This window comes from Danaus plexippus, chromosome Z, assembly GCF_018135715.1.
Source record: "Danaus plexippus chromosome Z, MEX_DaPlex, whole genome shotgun sequence".
NCBI classification, from domain to species: Eukaryota; Metazoa; Arthropoda; class Insecta; order Lepidoptera; family Nymphalidae; genus Danaus; species Danaus plexippus.
Window position 1 is genome coordinate 14,830,792 of NC_083559.1, and position 26,273 is coordinate 14,857,064.

Sequence of the window (26,273 nt, forward strand, 5' to 3'; positions counted from 1 at the left end):
AATTTCCGTTACTACCTTCAACTCGACGAGCAATGTGGATGAAAAATATTATATATATATAACCTCTAAACACTGCTTGGTCCTTGGAGCGGATTGTAACTTCAAAATCGGCTGTGATGAATTACGTTGGAGAACCTCGTGTATTATGTGACTGAAAGTTATCTTCTGTTTCTGAAATATAATTAAATAATATAAATATATATATATATATAAATAAAGTTAATACAATATATATATATATACCTCTTTTAGTATAGCGTTGATATCGTCTTGTTCTAGAGCCGGGTTTTTCAATTGTACCTCCTTATAGAGATGTTCCTCTAGGTCGAAGGGATCTACGGTTCTGAAATCGTAATTTCGTATGTGTGTGACTTTGATTATCTATGCTGAAATATCTATCTATTTAACAAAAGAGAAATATTACCTGGTCAAGAGTTCACCTTCCTGGCATAATATGATGATCGTCTGGAGGGGCGGTTCTGTGAAGGTCACCCCAACAGGCGGATTGCTACCGCATATGAGATGACGTGCTTTGCTCGGCTCCTTATACATTAGCTGAAGTACCGATTCCATCTCATCTGTTTATATAACCGGATATGACGTACAATTATATAGGTGCAAATAACTCCATAGATTCGGATTAATTATACATGTGTGAGTGGAGTTTTAATATTTTTGTTATTTATTATATTGATTGAGGGTGACTGACCTTCGCGAGCTGAAGCGTATTCATGCAGGACGTTAGCCGCTGGTAGTAACACAGAATGGACCCCGCTATCGTGAACACACACATACGAACCGCGGCCGGACTGAGGGTAGATCGAAAAAAAATAAAAATTTAACGGTTAAAATTTAAATTGTTACGTTTACGTGTGATATTCGTTCTGTATTAATTTTAATGGACTTCAGACACTTGTATCTAGGATTTCCTTTCAGTATATAGTAGGTATATTTATATGATTTTTTTTTCTTGATATATTAGTATATACATAATTTGATGCAATATACATATTTGGATAGTCCACTGACCGGATATAAATGCACTGGATATATGCTGCTGTTGTGGGTGTCGCTGTTCTGCACGAGATTCAACTCGACCGACTCTAGGACGTAGAGTGCGAAGCCGTCGTCCTCTTCTTTGTCTGTGGACTGATTTTTAAAAATTATAAAAATACGATTTATAACTCCAAATAGAGTCACAGCCCGGGGCTGTCGAGAGAAGAGCGATAGATCCTCAAATAGTTTTATATAGTTCAGAAATATGTCTGTTTGTTGTTTTGCTACGGATGAACGATTTTCGATAAAATTATGCAAATTTTATAGTCTCCACTTAGAAAATTATGTCCCGATCAGAGATTTCAGATACATTATAGTTCATATATCGTATATTTTCTTAAGTTGTCTTATAATTTTATATTTACTCGTTTAAATAAATATAGATAGAGAAACAATTGAATTACGGCTTTAATAGATGTAGCGTTACGTATAAGGGGAACAGTCTTCTGGCGTTTTATTAATACATAAGAAAAAACCTTTCCTAGGACATAGCAGAGTCCGGGCGCGAGATATAAGATTATTATATCATAAATACTCGGTGAAAGGAAGGCGCCCAAAACTTTTAAACAGCAGCTATGTCACAAGGGCCTTATAAATTATAATACATGTACTATAATCCTTAGAATTTGTTTTTACTATAATACTCGAGTATTGTAATTTTGTGGCAAGATTTCAGTAACGATTTCTATTCGAAAACTATAAATACTGGCCTCGGTCAGTTTGGAGGACGTTCTCTTTAATTGCTAGTACTCACGTTTGGCAATAGAAGGCAATGGTACAGGGTTGCTGAAGCACTGGCTATGATAACCAGCGTTGGGGTCTTCGCTGACCCCACAGCCGTTATGGAGCAGGACTCGGAGCCGTAATTATCATCAGCTGGGGGGTACATCGCCAGGGGACCCCTCAATTTAGCTGTTATGGTACTGAAACAATCATTTAGTATTGATTACTATCACCCAGATATTTTTTGGTTTCAATAAAACCCGTCTTGAATATACTGAAATGTATATGATTATGATATATGTGTGGCTAAGCTTAGCTAGATGGCAGCACTGAACCTTTTTAGTTCGACCTCTGAATGTACGACTACCCTTCTTCAGAAATAAAGTGTTTGTCCAATTAATTTATTTAGGTGTATTTAAAACTACGAAAATTACAAATCATATATATCAAGTAGTTGAGATAACAGATAAATTGAGTAAAAATATCAATCTGTCATGTTTATTGACATGTTTTCAGTTAAAATTTATTCGTAACAAAGTATTTATTGTAAATAAACATATAAGACTTAAGCGAAATTATCCCTTATATATATTAGGATAGTGTTTAAAATGTACCAACTTACTTTTTCATATCCAACTCGCACTGCAGCATGTACACGTCACCGTTACCGCTGAGTATCAACAGATATTCGTTGTCTGGTGTAGGTGTGAAGTCTATCGCTGTATCTCCTAAACTATCCAACACAGTCTGACCCAACGCTCCCGCCGGCTTGGGTCCGATTGTGAAGATTTTCACCAATTTCGGTCCAGTCTTCAGTGCTATGTTGTACAGTCTGAAAAAAATATTGCACAGGCCAAACAATCATTTCATTTCCAACTATATTCATATTTGTATTTAATTGAAAATAAACAAAGAATTATTAATCGTTGTATAGCATTGTAAGTATAACGAATTAATTCAGAAGTGGACATAAGCGTAAAAAGTATTATGATATAGTATAATTTGTGAGTGCGGAGTATGAAAGCAATCTGTGTTCGTACCTCATCGTGTTGTCCGAGACCAGCACCAATATGTGGGAGAGAGATTTCGGATGCCAGTGTACTCTGTGTATCTCGCCTTGAGAGTACAGGAACCTCTCGTCTACAGTCGAACTCCTGAAAAGAGTACGGTCGTATAAAAATCATATATGATAAAACTCGCATACATATAATAGATGCATTACTGTACTCATTTTGATTTCTTAATTTATCCGTCTCAATAAATAAAATTAAGTATACATTTTTTTCTATAATATAATTAAAAATAATATCAATGTATTTGTTTCATATGAAAGATAGACTACGCGTTCGAAACTATAACGGAAAGTTGTATAGAAAAAAAAAAAAAATTATTACTAATAAAACGGTATAGTTAAAATCCGTTTTACTAATTATATGTAATACGTAAAACAATTAAAAAACATAGACGCTAAAGGACAATGTCTGCGGTCAAACGGTTGAAACCAGGTGGTATAAACGCAGCGCCCATTATCGGTATAAAAAACTCCGGGATCCATCCATTATATCCCGTGATAAATACCGGGAAAGTATTCGTGGTCTCGCCCTTAGGTCGCCGCGATAATGTGATTGCGGCGGCCATTTTGTTGTTTTTTTTTTTTAATATATATTTATTTTACACGCTGCGGTCTAAGGTAATCGAGCGGTCTGCATGGCGATGTACATATTGTTTAGACTGGATCACGTCGAACGGACAGTATTAATAATTATCTACGAGATACTTTGATATATCATTAATTATTATTAAGGCACGCTAATTATTTTTTCGCATATGATATTCGTTTTACCGTAACAAAAGGTACAGCACCTGGCTATGATGGAGCAAAGTTTTCAATGTTAAATTTAATATTTTATTAATCCGCACTATACAATTAAGAAATAAGTTCAGATAATTAAACTGATCTTAATTTAATTTAATAGATTTTTTTTTATGACCACCTATTTGTTATTAGATGTTTTAACAAAAATCTCCTAAACATCAAAAGACAAAGCAATTAGACAACAACGCGTATAAAGAAGCGAACGAGAAAAAGCAAGGCAGCATCTGGGAACGTAAATCACTACATTTTTGCATACCAAAGGGTTGGGTCACTACTTTTTACTGTTGAAAAAATGAAATAACAAACGAGCTCACATTAGAACAAACGCCGTACAAATAGGGGTCGAGTGTCTCCGGAACAAAAACCGATAAAAATGCCCGGGAAAGGTTCCGATTCGGTTAAAAAAAAATAAGAATCAGACAAAGCCGGGCGGGCGCGGGTACAGCGGGTAACACGGGTAACGCGGGTAACCTCTATACGTGTCCAGTTTTTTTTACGAGCCGGTGCGCCTTTGTACTTCCGGAGCTCTTTTTTAAATAGATCAGAGAGGGTAAGTAAAGACCGACGGGTCCACCCTGAAATATTATTGTGGATTTTTCTGCTCTGCATTCATAAATATTTCGGTGGAGAGCACCGCGCCGACACAGCCCCCGCCCCGCTGCCGCCCCAAATCGGCGTAGAATTATAAATTCGGTTAATAAAATATGATACGATAAAGCCGCTTTTTTACTCAGCGCGGACCTCTATTATATTTTGTTTAATTTAAATATGAATAATTAAATTTAAAAAGGAAATCTCGGGGCTAATGAAATTTTTGTTTTCGAGATAATGAATTGAAAACACGTGGCGGCCGCGGTGTCGCTCCACTGTTATTCTTTTCTCGCGCTCATTCTGATTCGGGCGGCGTTTTTTTTCTTTTTTTTTTACAAAAGAAAATATATATAATAAAGAAAAATAATGATTATTTTAATGTATTAATTATGAAGATGAATTCTATTTTTCCACGTTTATCTCGGACCCTGGCCGCTATCATCGTTACACATGCCACGGTGTTAACGCACGGCCGACTTATAAATGTATTCAAACATTTCTATTCAATTACGGTTGTCTGTTTTCTTTTATTACGAAAAGATATACCTGAAGCGTACGGTTATTGCAAAAAAAAATTATCATTCTAATTACATAGTAACACATATCCGAAGCGCTGAGTTGCAAAAGTTCGCTTCGGTCTTGAATGTTTCCAACGAGGTTGAGACGCTGCTATATATGCGATCGCTTACCGGATACCGTAAAAGTACAAAACTCATTTAATAAATCGAGACGATCCGACTGCTACATCAAACGACCGAGGTATATATATAATATATATTAAAAATAATAATGCACGGTCTGTGAAATATTAAAACAAAAAACATCGAACCCGACCGTCATGACCGCTGGGGATTAAAATCGTAACGAACGCACAAAAATATTCAAATACAATACTAACAAATTGATACAAACACTCATTAGGTGAGGATCGCGGAAGGCGCCCTCGGTGAGGAAGGGAACGGCAGGGGGGGGTTCGGCGGAGACTGGGAACGGGAGCCGTCGGTCGTGTGGGGAGGAGGCAGGAGGGGGGAGCGGACGGGAGGGGGGCGCGAGGTAGCGCCGGCCGATCTCTGCCAGCATTACAATCCACATCCAACGTACAAATATTATCTAAAATTCCTTCTCATTTATAATCCTTTTGTGTCCTCGGCACGGTGTCCTCCGTCAAACCACCCTCACCCCTCCGCACCGCCGTCCCCCCCGGTGGGGGTATTTTTATATTTTTAATCGCGTTGGGCATTATCCAAATGGACATTGGCGGTCGCACCGAATGTCGCTGCCGTCTAGATGATAAATTCTTCTTTCGTTCGACACCACGTTTTGTTTTGCCCTGTCCCTTCCTTTATCGGCATCGGTGCGTAAAAACCTTACGTTGTCATTAATTATAGTCGATTTGTCTGCGGCTGACTGCTAGGCATTCTATGCGGTTCTTCCGCGATTAAAAATTGCTTTCAATTTTTTCCTTTTTTTTTTTATTATTATTTTTTATAAGCAAATGAAAATTGATTGTGGCAATCTGAGATCGTTCTATACAGTGCCGAAGAGAGCGTTCCTCGGCGGCGTCTGCTGTTGATTGATGTTCCCGATTGTCGGAGATCGGAACAGTCATATTTTTTCTTTGGAAGTATTTATCATCTGGATTGTTATTAACTTAATTATATCAATTTGGTAAATAGCAAAGAACAAAATACTCTTCGGTTACACGAACTCGGACGGACGTATAACCCAATTAGCATCCTCTATAACTTAGCCGGGGGCTACCGATACATGCCATTAAACAACTGAACAAGAACAATATCTTCCGTATAATAAAATTCGAAAAAAGTTTAATGGAACCGAAATCCCGCAGACCGATAAAACGATGAAAAAAAATAAAAATAATACCCCAATATTTTATATCATTCGGATCCGTATAGATCCTTCGGGGTCTACTTTGCATATAGGAAAGCGATTTTTTTTTAAAATATGAATCGTAATAACCTCGGGAAAGAATTAATGGTGCGAAAGTTTTATGGCTTTAGGTTGACAATTTATGTACGGACATCGGGAGATAGTATTGTATACTAGTGACATTATATTGTCTTACTCATAATTTATGCTTTTTTAAACCTTAAGAAATAAATCATCAAAGGTAAGTCCAGTTGGGACGAACTATAAATATATTTAAATCGTTTGAATATTAAAAAAAAAGTATTTAAAAAAATATCACTAATTATAATTTAGATATAAAAATTCCTTATAAACTAATAACACGTCATTTTAATATGATGTATAGAAATAAATTAATATTTGCATTTGACCAGTTCATATTTTAATATTTACGCGACGAGTTGTATGTTTTGTAACATAAACATTACTTACAACTGTTATTATGAGGAAACTTTCTATGGGGGCGGATCGGACTCTTAATATTGTTAATTTGCTCATTTGCTTTGGAGATGCGTTTTACGTTACATGACATGAACATTATTAATACGCAGGGCGTAACTTCTGTACAAACTCTCCCCGAAATCATAACCGACTAATGTCATTCGTTTGCATTTCGTATCATTTAGACATTTGATATACACGTATGAGATTCCAACGCGAATTTTAAAAGCATTATCAATTTCTACATCTGCTGGGACCGATCGTTGTTCGATGTACTGAGTCCAGCGTTCTTGATACTCGGCTTGTTAACTATTGCAGCTCAACGTCACAGATTAAATTTTTTTGGTTCATATATATTATGGTTTATCGGAGAGGAACCTTAAGGAAATTGCACAGCATCTGTCACAAAGTAGATTTTTATGTAGCTCTGTATATCGATTAACAAAAGAAAAGCTGATGTTAAGACAAAATTATCCTCGTAGATAACACCAGCTATCATAAAACAAAATTGTTAAATAATATTGTCATTTATGCCATTATATCGGACGCATTCCTATAATTTTCCCACGTATACAAATTCTCAAAAAGTTCGGTCGCTGTAATACATTACGCCGGCTACAATCACCTCGGCTCGAGCAGCGATTTTTTTCCTGTTCTCATTTTTAAAACCTTTCTTTTTCCCGACCGCGGTGGCGGTCCAAACTGTTTAATGATTTGAAAACGTGTTCTATCAGCCTCTACGCGGAAACAACCGAAAAAAAGCCGACAACAAAGGGTACACTGCGCAAATATAGAGAGAATGTTAGTGTCTTGCGATATGTTTTTTAATTGTCACGCTATTATCGACTCTGTTGCCGTGCGATACGGTCTCCCAGTAAAACGGCGGAGCTTCGCATATTTTTGCTGAAGTGTTAGCGCAGATCTCATCGGCAATTTATTATATTTTGTCCGTTCGGAATTTACGATTATTTGAACAGGACAATGCCCGTCCGGCGATTGGTCGGTACATTTTTTTTTCTAACGCCAATAAAGGCGCTCTTGATGTACGATGTGCAATCAAACATTATGAATTGTGAAGTGGCGATAATATTCGGACAGTGTTTAATGAAAATGAAAAATGTATGGACTTTTTTCGGTATATATTTTATTGTGAATATCCGCGAGGTGTGGATGGACGTCATAATGAAAACACACAATTTAATTTGTATAGAGACATTGATAACACTCAGTTATCATTTGCTATTTCCGTTAAAACATAATCCAGAAATAAGGAACTGCTTAGTAAGGAATATAATTTGCTCATGATAAAAATTTTAAAATTCATTAATACTTTCAATTCTTCAATTCCCCTTTGAATGTTACTGTATCAATACATAAATGATAAGTTAAACGCGCGTCTTAACTCACTTGAAGCATACCTTCACTGGCAATAACGACATCCTTCTTTCTTTCATAAGAACAAATAGATAATCCCACATTAGTAAGTACCTTTTGACGTCTGTTATGTGGCTCTTGTTTGCGCTGATTGGCTTTCTAGTACAATATTCACCAGCATATTGACAGCTCATAGATTAAGACTAATCGTTACATATATGTACAATATTTTGATCAATATACAATAATCGTATGGGCTGCAAAAAATCTTAATTAAATCGGTATGATATGCACAAAAGTGAGACGAGAAAATCGGTTTTTGAAACCGAATAACAATATTTCGGTAGTTACAACTTCGAAGACTCTTCGCGTGTAGGAATTCTTATTTTATAATCACATATACATGTTCAATGAATACTATGAAGGTGTTGACATTTATTGTGATCACAGGATAATAATTATATGAATAAATGATATATTTGCGTGTGTGCGCGCAATCGTCTCGAGGGTTGTAATAGATTGGCATCCAAAACTAAATACAGTTGCACACACACACACAAACACACATACAGACATATATATGTATATAATAAATTTGAGAGGCAATCATTTAGTCTGCACTCACATGATTGTTAAGCACTTACCGTCCATAGATTTACGATACCACATAATATTATATGCTATTATTTATGGATGCAAAATGATACATTTGTAACCGATTGATGTATTTTGAGAACTACCCTACACCTTCCCTGCATTGAAACCACTTCAACATACAAAGTTACAGACTTCTTGCCTGTACTCGACTTTTTGACTAACTCTCCACTTTTATAACATGAGTCCGTTATTTCCGTTTGTTGGTTTTCTTATAATGTGAAGCTTAGATAGAATCAAAAAATATACCGATGATAAATATTGCAATCAAAATACATTTTGTATTGCTAATAATTATTCGTACAATACGTTCTTACCTGGACGTTATACAAGTTAAAAGTTCATTTATTGTGAGATTGTTTCATAGAAATGTGTAATAACAGAAGAAAATTTTCCCTTTATATAAAACAGAACGAGTCAAATCAGGCGTATCCGAATAAAATATCTACTTGCAAATTGACTTCAGCGGGTCGACTTTACGACTTGTGTCGGTAACAACATATTTTTCTACCCTCCCAATGATCTAGATATATTGAAGAGATATGTATATTTAAATATTACATACATATATATATATATAAATATTTTTATTGTCACATATATTGCTTTTTTAGGTCCGAAAAATAAAACTAATAGGTTATTAAAAATATTTTTTCATGTTTAATATTAATAACGGTGTCTCAATATATTATATTATAATTCGTAACGCTGATATTAAGTAAAAAAAAAAGTTTCTATATAATTAAATTCGTGCCTCATTCAGTTCACACAGCATCCGTGATCTTCCAATTAATAATTAACAGCATCCCGATGTGGGAAGCCACCATTTTTTCCTCGTTTAAATCGACAATCCCGAGGCAGTGATCAATATAACATCACTTACGCTCTCGCTCACAAATGGATGTAATTTTTAACAAACATTTTTAATATAAATAAATAAAAAAAGACATCCCCCGTATACATTATGCTGGAATAACAATATTTTTAACAAACGGAATGTGCATTAAAATAAGAATAAGCGTTACTTTAAAATCATTCATGTATTTGTTATAATTGAAAAGTTATCTAAATCACATATGACATAGAGATCAAAATTTCAGAACAACCGAACGTATATTCTTTCGTAGGTGTCCGTCGATTTTAAGACATTTTTCCGACTCCACTGGCCAGAGGGGAGGCGACGTAAATTAAAATGTGAATAATTAACGCCAGAACCCCCCCTAACCCCCAAACGACCTCCGACGACCCCCCCCCAACCCCCATCGCCGCCCAAATGTATTAGTTTTAAGCTCCTCGCGTGAGATTTACCCAGTCGGATGGTGGCTTCGAACTAATTGACATTCAGTGTAGGACGTAGATAATTCTAGATTCAACTATCTATTAATTAACGTGTCAATGTTACAAAAAGTTTAATTATTTAGCGGAATTCCGCAATGTTTGCTTTTTTTCTCTTCTGACATTCGTTGCGGTTCTATTATTCCTTAATATTCTCAGGTACAAAAGGATAAAGAATGAGATGCCGACCGCAGAATGAACATTACACAGAACCATTCGCAACCCCCCCGGCATCAACTTTAAATATTACACAAAACGACACACCAGAATCATGTACATCCATCCCTCTCACATGTTACCCATCAAATAGAGACGGATGACGTGTTTTCCGATTCCGATGAGACAAACGATCAGTATACAGACGCACGATTACCATCTAAATAATTCAACCACCTAACCCGTACTTCTATTTTTCAGCAATTACCAATACAACGGAAAACAACAGGCGGGGCCTTATCACAACAACATAGAGTGGAGATTACATAAACGTATCCGTAAATATTATATTGTCGAGTTATATGGAGTTTTTACAAGCTCTTACGCGAGATGTCGATTCGGATTCGCCCCCTTCGTATGATGAGTTCGCAAAACAATGAATGATTGTAACAGGAGTGACAAGATGTAGATAAGGGCTAATAACACGTCGCGGGACACTGTCACTCAAACAGGACGCGAGGCTGGACTCGGATTAGATTCAGTTCGATCTATCCATTCCAACATACTTTTAACTTACATTACAAAACAGAATAATATTAACTTTCCTTATAACGTCGATGTGAATGTATAATGAGATTAAACTTAATAATTAGCTGCGAAATTTATAAGGGGTGGGTAGGAATAAATAATTCCGATCAATCAAGGGCAGGGTGCAATCAAAATCTTAATTTTCACCTTAATAGACTGGGGGAGTTTACTTATCTGTTTTGATATATAAGAACAGGGACTTTATACCGGATTTATTATTGTTATATCTATTTTAATTATTCTATTTGAAATTTCTATTTAATATAACCAACGTGATGTTTCATACAAAAACATAAACATATTCTAATTATATTTAGACCAAAATATAGCGCGTATAATTTCAAACTATGAACACTGACTAGCATCAGTGTGTTCCTAACGATTGACTTTATTCATCCAAAAGGTATATGGGTTCATTAAAGGGCCGGTGAGGGTGAACCTTATCCAATATTTATTAAGTTATTTCAAAGAAAATCGTATAATTAACACCATAGCATCCCCTCGCCACCCCAGCTTTCGAATGATATAGAATAATCAGACAGATTCGCCATAACTCATAGAATGTGATAAATTTTGTCTTATTTATAATCACCACAGTGAACTTGTTAGTTTCGATGCCATACTGAATTTACTATTGAATAAATAATCCTCGTATTTCTTCAAGAAATTTCATATGAAATTGTTCAATTACGTAAATATTGTTAAACAGGAAAAGAGAAACAAAACGTTTAACTTATTTTATATGATAAAAAGTATAAAAAAATAAAATTAAGTCATATAACAAGGATCCGTTGTAAGCCGCGTGTTGCTTACACTGTCTGTATTTATAACTCTTTGGGACAATTAGTATTCGGAGTAGCTTCTTATGTGATCCAAAGTTAATGAGAGCATGTGTCGTATTTTTGAGTGTAAACCCTTTGATAAAACACGAGGCATCGCAAAAATATGTTAATAACAGCTCCGCAGCTATGGAATTGATTTTCACGTGCGAGTTTACATATCATTTGAAGACCGGACCCTGATGTCGTTAAATATGCATTAAGATCACGTCTGAAGCAAGAGTATGCCTTCAATTTTGTATAGCTAAAATTTTTATTAACGCGTCACTATTGCTCAGTCCGACTGAAGAAGCTCTTTTGGATGAATTGTTTATTAAGAAACCGAAGAGTAAACACAGTCGGACGATTAAAATGCATTCAGTCTATTTAAATTATACAATAAACAATATACTAATAGTGGCAAAAAATAAATAGATCGTACCTCTGAACAAAGCGGTCCATTCGAACGCCGAGTTGTTGAGGTCAGGTGGCCAGCACTTCATCGTGAGGTTAAGACTCTCATGAATAGTTTAGAGAGTGAAGTGTGGAATATCTACATTTAACCGATTCCGAAAACGTTGTTCACTGTTTAAAAAATATGTTTGTTTGTTTAGCGTTTTCATATAAAATATTCGTACGATTAAATCTTCGAAAAACTAGCAGTTTTGAGTTAGGCTGTAAGGTGTTTAAATAGATCCGTGTGAAGAAACAGCAAATGCGATAACAGATTTGTGAGCGCTTGACACAGAGCTGTATCCAAAACAAACACAGCTTGCAAGTCACACTATAAAGCTAAGCTGTTCAAGCAACAAGCTTCTAAGATGCAAAACGTATTTAAAACACATAATTAATTGATAACAAAACAAAACACACTTTATACAATGCCGTGGCAGGATAAATTCAATTGGATATTGAAATGTCGCATCTGTTTATACAGAGTGAGGTATAGAAAAATTTAATGAAAAAAAAAAAAATAATAAAAAACAAACATGTACTCACATTAATTAATTTCCCCGTAACAGTAGATATTACAATAGCGAATTCTCACACACGTTTTTCAATAGACGCTGTGAATATTATTCATCTAACAAAGCTAGATTCCTACATGCATATTCATGAAGCGCACCACTGCATCTGTTTCCGAATTGAGTGAAGAATTAAACCGTTTATATAATGGAAACTTCGATAAAATATACGCTTTTTAGATATATTCTAGAATTGTTTCAATGTTTACTGTGAATTAATATATTTTTATGGATAACTAGCTTTACTGCTGTCACCGTTGAGAAACGAATGGAACAAGTGATTTGTATCTCGATGGATGTTATAGTATTGTAAAATCAGGAACATAGTTCACATGATAGGACGATTTCAATATGAAATGATTGGATGTATGTGTATCGTGTTGAAGTCGCGTTACGCTATGTAGGTACAAACGACTTGATATACACTAATGAATGGTCACTAAACTCAAAAGATCAGAGGAATCGGTCGGCTGGCGTCGCGTCGTCCATTATTAAGGAGGCTTCACGTCCGTCAGATAATTAGGTCCCTTCATAATGTAGATACGGCTCACATACGTGCCGGAATACAGTGATCCGGCAATTTTCAGTTTTCGGCACTGCCCTTAATAATTCAACCGGCAGGCGCCTCCGCGAACAAAAATGAATTCTCTAATGTGAATGGAACTTAGTGGTTCCCTCGCAGACCAAAATAATTAAAGCGTGCCATTAAAAATTCTCCCAGCGACCTCTGCCGGCCGGATATGCGATAATATTAATACACCGGACTTTTGGGTGCTCTAGTGTGTACCTCATTACGATTGCCCGATGATATAATGCCCTCATTAATGATGTGCGCCTTGATTAATACTCAATATACGCACAGGAGCAACCGCGGGGTTTCTGTTATTCAAATCACATTTTACATCAAACATGTGTTTGTTTTGCAAGAGTTTTTCCCGGGAATATTATTTTATATGCACGCCGCTGTAGGAGAACGAATGCAGACTTTAATAACATTCCATCTTATATTACTAGTGAAGCGGGGGACGAGTTAAACAAACGCACAGACGGTAATGTGATTAGTAATGAATTACACAGTGCCAGGAGTGCGATAAGTCCGCCGCTCGCTAACTAACCGCGACCCGGCACTTCCACACAACACTCGCCCTTTGTCCGTCCACTTTCTTTGTATTTTGTTTCATTTCATGCAAAATTTAATTTCGTTTTCAAGACTCGCTTGGAATGATATTACGGCCGGCGTCAGCGACCGCTTGTAATTTCATTGCTGCTCCTCAAGTGTGTGTGGACATCGGGCCTTTTTCATCGCATTCCCTTTCGGTTGGAGAGCTCCTGTTTTTCGTTTAGCCGGACGTTCGTTCGGAATTAAACCGCCGGATTGCGGGATCGTTAATTGCTCAACGAAACCACCTGTGAAATTTCATTGGTGAAGTTTTAATTTTATATTTACGTTATTTTATCCGATGCCTGAGCCGCAATTAAATGCGTCGCCATTATAACAGTTCGAATAAAATAAGCAAAATATATATAATCGCATAAATTACTGACGTTCATAACGGATGCATTGTTCGGGAAGTTAATTTGAAAATTCCAATTATGTGAAAATACAATTATTTTAATGAGCAGCATTCTTCGTAAAATATGTACGTGGGTTTAATTGTTCGCACCGATTGGGTTCGTAGCATTCGACTTATTAGGTTGTGTAAAGAATTCAACAAGTGTAACAGGGGGACATTGATAGAATCTACAAAAAAATCGGGATCCAATAAAAAGACCCTCTTACAAGCATCTTAGAATCCCTTAAGCCTTATAAGAATTGCCAACCCCAATTTGCCATCGATACCGGTAACGCAGTCCGGCGGTTTAAGGGTTGCTCCCCAAGGTAAAGGGATAAAAGACGACTTTTTGTGTGATCTTACCATGAATCGGCGAGATACGGGGGCGATTAGTGCAGTAGAGGACCGTGGGAAATTCACTTTCCATACACCGGCAGTGGTTCATACTAGACTCGAATAACAATAAAATTAAACTTCCTTCGTTTCGCGAACAGTCTACAACTAATGTTTGTACAACAAGAACTCCCCTTCTTATTCTTCGCCTCTCACTTTATATATATTCAGGCAAGTTCCGATCACATCTCGCTAAACTTAAGTGATAATCTCACGTCTTAATTCGCAGCAACAATGTTTGTTGAATCAACTACGGTCAAACGGCCTGAACAAACCGTCTTGTTTGCACGTTGACCGTTTGGACGTGTACCGATATTGAGATCAGGATTAAAGGCACTTATCTTAGTGTCAACTATTAATATTAGCCGAGAGAACGTCATGTCAGAGATAACAGTTTAAATATTATTGAAAGTGATTTTTTTTTGGCTTTTTATTTTATAATTATTACATATATATTGCATTAATGACCTACTTATTGAATCTTTGGGGATTTTATTCTTAGTAACTTTCTTGGGACATTTATACAAAATTCTGTAATTAATTTATTTTAAACAACAAAATTGTTGTCCGAGTTTAGTTATAAATATAAAGCTTTAAACTTTTCCAAATATCAAACATTAATTGGCAGTTTCTAACATGTCTTACTGAAAACATTGCTCCAAATCAGTCCCAAAAATATCACGAGTCAATTTGTCTACCCGCATGGGGTGCAAGGCTGCGGATTAAACTGAAAATTGGTTTAAGGAAGCCGAACCACGCGGCCACCCATCAATTCCGATTGAGACCTGATTTAGAACGTTCGTTTAAGGTTAATTAATGGTTAACCTTAACAGAGGATTTATAAATTTGACTCGTTTTATCCAACAACGCGTATATTGAAGCCTCAGAACATTAAAGCCAATTATAATAATGTTAAATATGTAAATAAAATAAACCATTATTTGTTTCTCAAACTATTAGACCGAAGGCGACCGTGACAATACCATATACGACTTACAACTTCGTATTCAATTCCAATAGATTGTAATCAGATTAGTGTTGTCGCATGGGTGTAAGATAAAATAGTTTGTGGCCTATAATTGCGGTTCAGATGGAATCACACTAAGAGGCCTTAATATTATAGACATTGAGTCGAATGTCCCATATCAGGGAGTCACACCGTGGTCATCACTCGAATGACTAGGCAATATCGGTTGCGAAGGTTAAGGTGGAGGAAGACGGCATATTGGACCCAATTTTTGTTAGGATTAGAAACAAATTGGATTGCAGCCGTCGGCTGATAGTTTTCTCCGATCGGGTACCGTTTACAAATTGGATCGGTCGTGGGTAAATCAGGGTTAGCCGTAATTGAGTCTTACAGGATCATTCGGTTTACTGTGTTAGTGGAGGCGGTCAAAGGATTATGGGAATATATCTATTGATCTCAGGGCAAGTGTTTGTTTTGTCGTGTCCTCTTTGATGTGCCCTTTGAACGGTGACTTCGGTCAGACGAATGTTTGGCTCTCGGTTGATAATAATAAATTCATATAATTTATATAACTTGAATGAAAATGTGTTGTTTAAAAAGATATTGTTCTCAATAAGGCTACGGTCGGGAAGTTTCAGCTTTGTTGGGATTGTAAAATAATAACTCTTTATAACACGAAACCCATAATTAATTTAAGTAGAACAAAATAAAAACACAATTATGTTACAAACAATACAATTCTTTAGAATCGAGTGTAAACATATTGTGGACGTTGTTAGGAAAGGCGTGGGTTCAATTCCCGCGCGGATCTGTTGTTTGAAGAGGATCGGATGCTGTTTGAGGTCCGTCTGCGACAATATGGACATTTAATTACTTGCTTTGGACTCTCTAAGACGTGTGTGGTTTAAACAAGATGTTACACAATCGGAAATAAAAAGCCTAGGAGCAATATAATTCACGATTAAAAAAATTACATTACCCTTACAACGGCGAGAGCGGTAATAAATGTATACTAAACAGCTATATGTAAAGCAGATAGTATATAAATTCAGTTACACGTATGTAATTTTAAGTTATATAAATATAACTAGTTTATGTAAAAATAATAAAAGATTGTATTTGTTCATGTTGAAGTTATTTTACTGAAGGATATGATTTAGGTTAATACAGATTTTGCTACACTGAATTTCGGGAATTTGTCAAAAATATGCTGAAAAAATATTTCGTTACATATATATGTATATATAAATGTTATAAGATGATTATTATTCAAGATAATATAATGAAGTTAACAATTCTAAACATATGCAAATATGAAATTCGTATTTGCTGTAGATCGGCCTGCAAGGGCGGCGATAAGGTGACTTATCAAAGTTTATTATAGCCGGCTAACATAATGCAGCCGGCTAATAAATGTAGCGTTTAGCTATAATGTAGAATTTGTTAGCTTTGAGCATGAACATTACGACTTCCTGTTCTAAACAATCTCATTTTTACTATCTTTACTTGAAGTTATATGCAAAACAGGTTCAAGACTTAGCTAATTTGTTGTGGAACTATCGTTAATGTACTGGAACTGAGATGGTGTAAGATAATGAAACTGTTATTAAAAAAAAAAACAAATCCGAGACTTAAGTCCCGTAATGCACTGTCAAGATCCGAAATCCCCTCAGACGGTAACTTTAGCCAAAACATCTTAGCATAATTAGTGTGGAAGGGCTGTTTATTGCTAATATTAGTTGTAAGGATTATTTCGAACGGGCGGAACGGTGTTGTGTGCTTTTAACGGCTATTATCATAAGTCTGTCTGCATTTTTACGACATACGATATATCGTGTCGTAATCGTCCTGTATAGTTAATCAACGTCGTCGTATGATTTTTATAAAAAAAAATATTTTAACGAAATCGAAGGTCATAATTATTATTCACATCAAATTTTCACATTTTCATAGACAAGATTTTTAATATTCAGCACTTTAGGAGGGAAATCGTGTCGCATGATATAAAGAGAATATAAAATTAACGTTTTGATTTAACGTTTATGGCTCGAATTAGTCTAACGGATCATATGCTAATTTCTTCATCTTATACTTAGACCTTTATTTGGTTATTACGAAGCGATAATACAAAGAGTTTGACTCAATCGTTAGCAAATATCGCTTCTATCACAGATACATTTATATATATATATATAAATATATATATATATATATATTTCTCTGACGTAACATAAAGCTTAAGATGTAGATAAGAATTTATAAAGGCCATCATTCACGTAATTTTTCGAGATCTGAATTTGACAGAAAAAACCGAGCTCAATAAGTGTACAAAGACGGTGTTTTGTATAAACAAATTCAATGCAAAATCCCCGGCGGTCTCCTAATAAAATCAAAAGGGCCATCAAAACCAAGATGTACACAATCTATATATCCCGATTCGAATGCAGAAAACCGAAACCCCTCGGATCTCCCCGTTAAAGTGGATGCGGGCAAATCTTCAAATTAATTTTACTGCCGAAATATGCAAATCCGAAGATAACATGCACAAAAGAGTGACTTGAAATACAGATTTTTGCTTTATAGACACTTGACGAGAAATATTTCGGTGGATTCTGTATCAATTAGTCCCTAATACAGTCCCTTTAATGATATATTTTATAAATTTCCGAAAAGATCAAGTCATTACAATCGAGTTATGAACATTATGATGTTCTAACGAACAAACTTACGATCATTTTAAACAAGTTCGTTGTCTTTGTCGTACATAAATCCTAACTCAATCATAAACTGATTGTTATATATAGAACAAAGTGTATATACTGTCTGATACAGTCATAACTTGGATAACATCGTTAAGATAGCGGATAGCAGTTACTTTTCAATAATACTCAGTCGTGTCTAAGCATTGTTAGCTCTCTGATATAATCGCTGCCTCGGGCTAACATTATAGTCGCATCGAGCCGCTTAATAGGTTTCGAAATTTACCGTGATAATATAAAGTATATGGTGCTTACGTGCCAACTTTAAACTTATCGGAGGTTATTAGGCGCTGGGTGCTTTGTTTAGTAGCCGCAGTGGCCCTTTCTGATGCACGAAGCTCCTGTATCTACTTTTTATAACATATAACAGCTCACTAATGCATCCCCATTACATAGACTCGTGAAACGTTAAAAGGAATTTAAAATGGCACTAGTGAAGATAATATTTACTTTTCAACATGTTCGTCTTTCATGTCTTAGTATAAATTGAATCTGGGGAATAAATGCTAAAACGGGAACCTTTAGCTTTTCGCATGTATTACGTTAAAATTATGTAAATATGACTTCATATCACTCACTTGCACAGAATAGTTTTGCTGCCGGAATCGAAAAGCCCACCACGGCTCCACCTTGAAGGTAGTTCTAGCACCATCACTCCTCTCGATCCCCATAAACAGAGTCGGCTCCCACACGCGCTGCTGGTGAGGCGTTCCACTGAGAACGCTGGCGGCGACACCAGGTGGAGTTTCTGAAAGATCCCCGACTTTCACACTCATGGTTTCCCAGCACTACACACAGTTATAGCATATGTACGTTACACGATGTATCATTGTAAAAGTCGATAAATCTGACACACAGGTGACCTTTCATGTCTTCACAGACAGATATCGGTCTCAATATGAAATAACAAAACTAAAGACAATCGTCAATTAAGAAATTTTATGACGCTTTTTAGTAAATGATATGAGAAATTATTCCTTGTTATGTATCCATAGAATCATGTCCAACTAAACTGCTACTTAACCGTCATTCAGATTTTAATTGCGACAAGTAAAAGCCTATCTCAAATTAATTTTAATATTGGTTTACAGCTAAACATAACGTTATATTAAATAAGTATACGAGTCGAGGTATGATTGGTATGGAAAACTATCGCGTATAAATTTTAAAGACATTATCCGTCCGCGTTTTATATTTGCGCTTCCATCATCACGGAACTATCTCGACGTAGAAATGTCATTAAGAAAGTTTTTTAATCAATAAAAAGTACAAAAAGGAGCCGCTGCTCCGCTTGGTGCCTTTTTTTTACTTTCCTCATTACAATGGCGCGGCTCGCTTCCTCTTATGTATAATCGCTTATCGTTTGATGGTGGCTAGCGAGGAAATTGAAAAAGTTGTCTTGATCATGGACTGTGAAATGCTGAGCATCACCTCGTCGTTTAAGACGTTGAGGGGCTGTCTGGGAAATCCTAGGACATCAAGCTTAGTGCGAATCGCCTAATTAACTCACAGTTAAAACGCTTGAAACACTAGACATTTACGAACGAGAAAAGCCTTCACAAACATTTATAGAAATCTAAATTAACTAAATGACACGCCGAAAACGAAGGTGGGTATAATAAAAGGACACTGCATTAGTCAGTGATTATAGGAAAGAATCGAAGTGAGTTAACCCTTCCTAATTCTCTGTGGTCGTAAAATCCCCAGCCAAGGTTCCAGTCGGTGCGGAAGGGGGTTTCAAATTAATAATGTTTGCTATTGATTTGTATATCTTCTAATAAACAGATTCTTTTGTTCTCTCGTTTTTATATATTCTGCTTATTAAATTAACAATAATCCAATTTTGAATACTGACTTAATTAACTGTTATTGTGAAATGGGAGGCAAAAAAAAAACACAAACGCTATAAATAGTAGGACGACCTTTAAATCTAAATCCTTATCTGCGCTAAGGCTTCGACTATAAAATGAAACACATTTAAACGTAAGCGTTGTTTCATTAAAATGAGAATGTAAAATTAATTTAATAAATTTATTACATTTTTTTTTTTTTTTTTTGTAAAAGCAAAAGTGGACATAACGAATGGATATGCGTGATCAGAATGTCCAAGTATTTTGTTGGGATTAAAATTAAAAATTTTGTACACACGGAATAATATAAAATGGGGGTCGCATAAAATACAATCGATGTTCATAATATCGGGCAGTGACGGAATTAAATATGCAAACAAGTCATAAAAATTAAGGCTGGGGTTTTTTGAGTGGGCGAAATGAGGGCTAGGGGGGGGGGCTAACACTGTAGATGCACGTACATAGCTAAGCCTTCCACAAGGCGGCCCATTTAAGGGTGGATAATTTGGGCATATTTAATAATAATAAGAATTAAAATATTCCCCTGGCGTATGTATCGCGATCGGTGCCCGGGACAGATATTTTTTTATGTCATTTTGGAATACGTGACCGGAGACGCTGTGTGCAAAGATTAGCGGTCGTGTTTAAATTATATTTTTCTCCTAGATTTTAGATGCTACATTTTGTTCGTGTATTCGTTTGAGTTGTGTTCGTCATCGTCACAGTATCGTGATGCTGTTTTAAATAAAACTTTGATATCGTTTTATGTTTCCCGACAAAATGCATACAAAATTTTATGTCATCGAGCTGAGAAAATAAAGGTGAAACGCCGCGAGCAGTTTTCTATTACACTGTAAATAAAGATTTCACTAGGGAAGTGACTAAATGTATCCTTCGCAAAGCTTTTGAATAGACAATGATCAAACGAGTGTCAATAAAGTCATATATCGTATTCATTAAAAATTATAAGAAATTCATATATGCTGAAGTTTCATAATGATAAAACCAAAATAATAAAAGATATTTTACTTGATGGAAACGTTCCGACATTCGTTTATCTCAAGCACGAAGTGAAAATGAGAGACGTTTACGCTACTCGCTTCTAGATGGCGTTAGGAGTCACAAATTCTCTTACACTTCGAAAGCCATTATTGGAATTATGTGTTTCGTATTACTTGTTAGAAAGAATTATTTAGCTACTAAATCATAATAAAACCGCAAAATCCCTGTTTAACATAAAATTAAAACAACCATAAATTATTCAAAGTATAATTTGAATACAAAAACCGTTTACTAAGTAATTAATAGTCTAGTCTTGTCATCAACATTGATTCTCGTGTGTTTTTATATGTGTTGAAATCTTCGAACGATTTGCTATTAAAATTTAGAGGCGTCTTTAAACAACCGACTCAGGACTAATCGTGGCTTCAATATAATTTGAAAACACGACCTTTAAAAACAAATCTATTAGCAAAAGAATTCAATGTTATAGAGAGCATTACTTATATTGTTATGTAATGAGGACGCCGAGGAACATATTGACGTGATTTTTATGAAATTCACAGCATCCCACACATCGGAACCACTGAACCACCAATATGAATGAACGACAAAAAAATATATTCTGACAAAAACTATGAATAGCATTGGTCCACCTAATGGTTCTCGTTTCAAGTTGGCTATACATTAATATTTAAGATCGCTTTCAACATCAAAGTAGCTAGCGGCTTCCATTTTCGCGTCAGCCCACCACCTGTCTAAGCACCTCAGATGACATCGGTACGCGAATAGTTGGCCAAACTCCTCACATAAATCACCAAGCCGAGCGCGATGTACCCTCTCACGGGCCATTAGCATTTTTTATGCACAGAAATCGATCCAGAGACCGTCTAATGCCTCCCGCGATACATTAATATCTTACTTTTTATGACTCTTCTGTAACAATCCGTCTCGGACGTTGCGGCGTAAGCGCCAGCCTTTTATATAACGAAAATGGATTCTGCGTGCATCCGCTTCATCTCATATTCCTCTGAGCTCGAACCGTACAATTTCGAGTCGGTATAAAAATTATGTGAGTTGCCGGAGTTGATAATAGGTGGCTCTGGCGATTTTCTTAACGCTTCCATTTTTCTTTCACGGGCACTTTGAGATTAAAAGTTTGGAAAATGAAATGAAAAGTTAGATACGGCCGTATAGGAATTATTGAGGGATAACGGTGTTACTTGCTCTGAGCAACAAATATTTATATATACTTTGTTTAGTTGCTTTTTAAAGTTGAATATATATGTGATGTTTGTTCTGGTATAGCTTCGTTCACGTTTAATATCCACTGGTTATATGCATGAGAACATATGAGGAGGGATGCTTGTGTCGTTGGCATGGTGTCAAGTCAGCTATCAGATGCTTCGGTCACTGGTACCGGTTCCTTCTGAATAAGCCGTTTTATTTATTAAAAGTGCCGTTCATTATGCTTTAAACGGAAAATTTTCAGTGGCAATAAATCATATTGTAAAATTTAAAGCACGAAGCGATGCTGGCCGGTCTTTGATATAATCTTGCGATATATTCAAGTATTTTTATAATAGTTATCTCGGACAGTAATTAACATCATTTCTTTACTCGGATCTTCATTCGCAACTTTAGCTGGGATTCAATTAATTTTTTGTGATAATTATGCTTTATTAAATATAACGCGAACTGAACTTATTTGAACAACGTTTTCAACTAAATATTTTTTATGTTTCAGTACGATCAACTAACAATTAAGCCGTTGAGGCTCGGAAATGACGATACAATGTAGTAACATAGCTAGCTGTATATTCATATATTACACAATAATGTATAAAAAGTTGTGAATTTTCTTAGTATATAATATTAATGGAATTGTTGTTTCATAAAAGTAAATCCAATTTCCCCCTTCGTCCTCCACAAGAGCCAGCCATCCAGCGATAAATTATCGGAATTATTGCATTAAAAATTCCATCTAGCCGGTCAAAGCGAACCATTATAGTAGACACGCTTAAACCTGAGCTCCTTTGATGCTACGACTTTTTGTTATTAAAATTATCTGCATTGCGCCTAGATTGTATTTAATGATTCCTAGGATTTTTATATGCACCGCTTTTTAATATATATCTATAAATATTTATCATAATAACAATGACAGTTATAATGTATATATGTTTTAATATAGCTTAATATAGCATATGTATCGTCGTGTTTTAACGAATATTTTTACTAAGGTATAAGTAGCAAGTGATTCGGATGCATTGAGACGAAAATCAGCTGGGATGAGGAGCGTAGAAATTGGGTGATACGACACAGGACCTTACTCGATTCAATATGGTTTATATTTTATACAATACACGGAAATATACTATCGATTAATGAATTGAATTTACTAATTTCGACTACAATCATTATATATTATATGAGTAAAATATCCTTCAATGATATATTTTTGAATATTAAGTGTCATCTAAGTAAATTCAGATTGGGTAACATTTTAAAACGGCAACATGTTGTTGTTAATACATTAAAAACTTTGTAACTAGTACGATAGGTCATAAAAAACCCGATCAAATCGAGCGACCCTAATTAAACTGACCGAAACATTTGAGCCCCGAGTCGATCAACATTTTATGAAGGTAACGGGATAATAGAGGGTAGACAGTGCCTTCGATATCGCAATACAATAGCCAGCTACGATTTTTTTTATTGTTGCTCCATTATTTATACACCAACAGTCCGACCTAAAGCTATTATATCGAACACGTTATGCATATAACATGAAAGAGAACACCTAAATTGAAAATCGTCTGCTTACATTAAAAGGAATTTTATAACGTCTATTAGGAAGGCTTTTTTATATTAAATTCTGACGTCACGCCGTACCTTTGAAGTTAATTCCGCGACTCGATCTTCGATAAATAGCGATTAAACAAACAAAAGATGAAAAAAGGTGGCCGCCTGTCTCCCTTCCTTGTAATTTCATTATACCTCACTCCCAGTACATAATTTAAATTTTTTTTTCTATCCATACAATAGCTTCTGAAGCTATCAAGGATGACGTGATATTTATATATTATTTTTTTATTTATTTATACATATTTCGTATAATATGGAATATTTTTATATAAATGTTACAACACAAGAACTTTGTTAATACATCTCCCTGTTTGAGTCATGTTTTTATTGCTGAAAAACAATGACAAATTACCGAACATCCCGTTTATTAGGCTTTTTTGGTCGGTCTGTATTTTTAGGGTTCCGTGACATTGACGTTTTTATTATATGAATATTAATTAATATTTGTTGTTTGTGTTGATATATGTCAGTATATGATAATAATGGACAAGAGCCTCTACCACGCTATTTTACTAATATAAATAGGAATTACGACATAGATTATGGGATATTATATTGATATATAATATTTAATAACTAATTATAATTTTGTATATATTTTTTTAATAACTATTGATCAATATTAATTATAATTGATGAAAATATTACATTATTGGTATTAATTTAAATGTCATACAAAACACATTTTAGGTAAAAAAAAAAGATTAAATCCGACCGACTCACACTTGGCCACATTTTTAATTTGTTTTCTTAGGTGTAAAACGAGCGATGGCCCGTGAATTTGTATTAACGAGGGGCGGAATTCACAATATCTCGTCTTGTAGTAAATTAAATTGTTTGAACACCCTGTGTTTCAGGTGTTTTATGGAGGCTTGTTCATACACCCGGCGGATTGTATGGACTCAATAATATGAATTGATGGTAACTATTTTTGTGAGATTTTTGAGGTATTCCATATTAATTTTTTAATTAGATTGAAATAATCCACCTATCATATTGTATTAAGGGAATTCGATATTTATTCTGTGATTAGAAACGACAGCGAGCACAGTTCTATAGAAATTAAAGAACTCCTTACAGGAAGAACGTGAACAGAACAAGATAAAATTTTATATAAGCACTCTGAGAATTATGGAAAGAAGGAGCCAATGAAGGGATATCCAAACCACCACTTGCTATTCATTACCGAAAACACAACCGGCTCTGATGACCTGATCCATTGGGAACGTAGAAGAAAAAAGCGAGAAAATTAATAAAACATCCACTAAAAAGAAAACGGGTGGAAAAAATAGCGGGGGAACGTGCTCTTCATTAAGATGAAATTGAAACACCGGATGAATTGATCAATCAGAAATTTTATGGCCAAGAATCACTCAACGGAAAATAATTCGTCGCTCGTTTGGCTTGGCTCATCGCCGCCGTTTTAATTTCGTCCTCTCGGGGAGATCGAGTGTCATCCAATCTATCTGACGACTGGGGAAAAAAAAACCACCCCCCCACCCCCCAAACACCCTCGGACGTCTTGGAGACGATAATACTCGCCGCGGGAATGTTAATGTATCAATTTTTAATATCACCCGCGCTACGGTCGATGTTAACGATTTTATTAGCACATAAATCAATTAGGAGCCTATTCGTGTATTCATATTCCGCTGTTGAAATATCAAATAGTATATATAATTAACGCGTTAGAATCTAAGCGGACAATCACTATCGATCTGACACGGCTAATTATATCCGGGCGGTTTGACGGATAATTACCGGCCGTAAACACCCATCAACGGTCTAATAATCTATTCCGTTTGCAATAGCTAATTAATCAAGATCAAACAGAAACAACAATCGCGTCCGAACTCATCACCCTGCTGCGGAACCGTCTTTTGTTTTTTGACGAAAAATTGCCAAATACTTTTTGCTCATCGCATTGCTAATAATTTTCCATAATCCCGAAGAGAAAACTCGGATGGTGGCATTAAAAACGGCAATCAAACTGGCAATTTTAAGGGAGATCCGAATTTAAATCCGAAAGAAACTGCCTTCCGATTTGTAATTCAAACGTGCAAGAAAATGGCACGATATCCGATTTGAATAAAGAATCGGGACGGACCAACGCAATCGAGTTGCGGCGCTGCCTCCTCTAATTGAAATATTAAAAGGCAATTCACTTTATATTTTCGACAAGAATTTCTAATAAAATATCACGTGATGTAGTAAATTGACGGTTATACTTGTCATAGTCATAACAGGACGGCCAGGAAAAACAGAGAGCTAGTATTAATTATGCAAACGTCATCGATATTGAATCATTTGCGTTACGC

At 35.6% G+C, this 26,273-nt stretch overlaps 1 protein-coding gene across 1 annotated transcript in view; it reads right to left on the reverse strand.

Annotated features, from left to right (window-relative positions):
• LOC116777231 (nucleoporin 88) overlaps positions 1–26,273 on the reverse strand; it is a 65,697-nt gene that overhangs the window by 3,049 nt on the left and 36,375 nt on the right. Inside the window, exons 2-10 of the mRNA XM_032670654.2 lie at positions 18,817–18,986; positions 2,820–2,933; positions 2,402–2,611; positions 1,811–1,979; positions 1,030–1,149; positions 710–809; positions 425–578; positions 244–343; positions 64–171 (exon numbers count right to left, since the gene is read on the reverse strand). Coding sequence (XP_032526545.2) covers positions 64–171; positions 244–343; positions 425–578; positions 710–809; positions 1,030–1,149; positions 1,811–1,979; positions 2,402–2,611; positions 2,820–2,933; positions 18,817–18,986 — 1,245 coding nt within the window. The remainder of the gene's footprint in view (positions 1–63; positions 172–243; positions 344–424; positions 579–709; positions 810–1,029; positions 1,150–1,810; positions 1,980–2,401; positions 2,612–2,819; positions 2,934–18,816; positions 18,987–26,273) is intronic.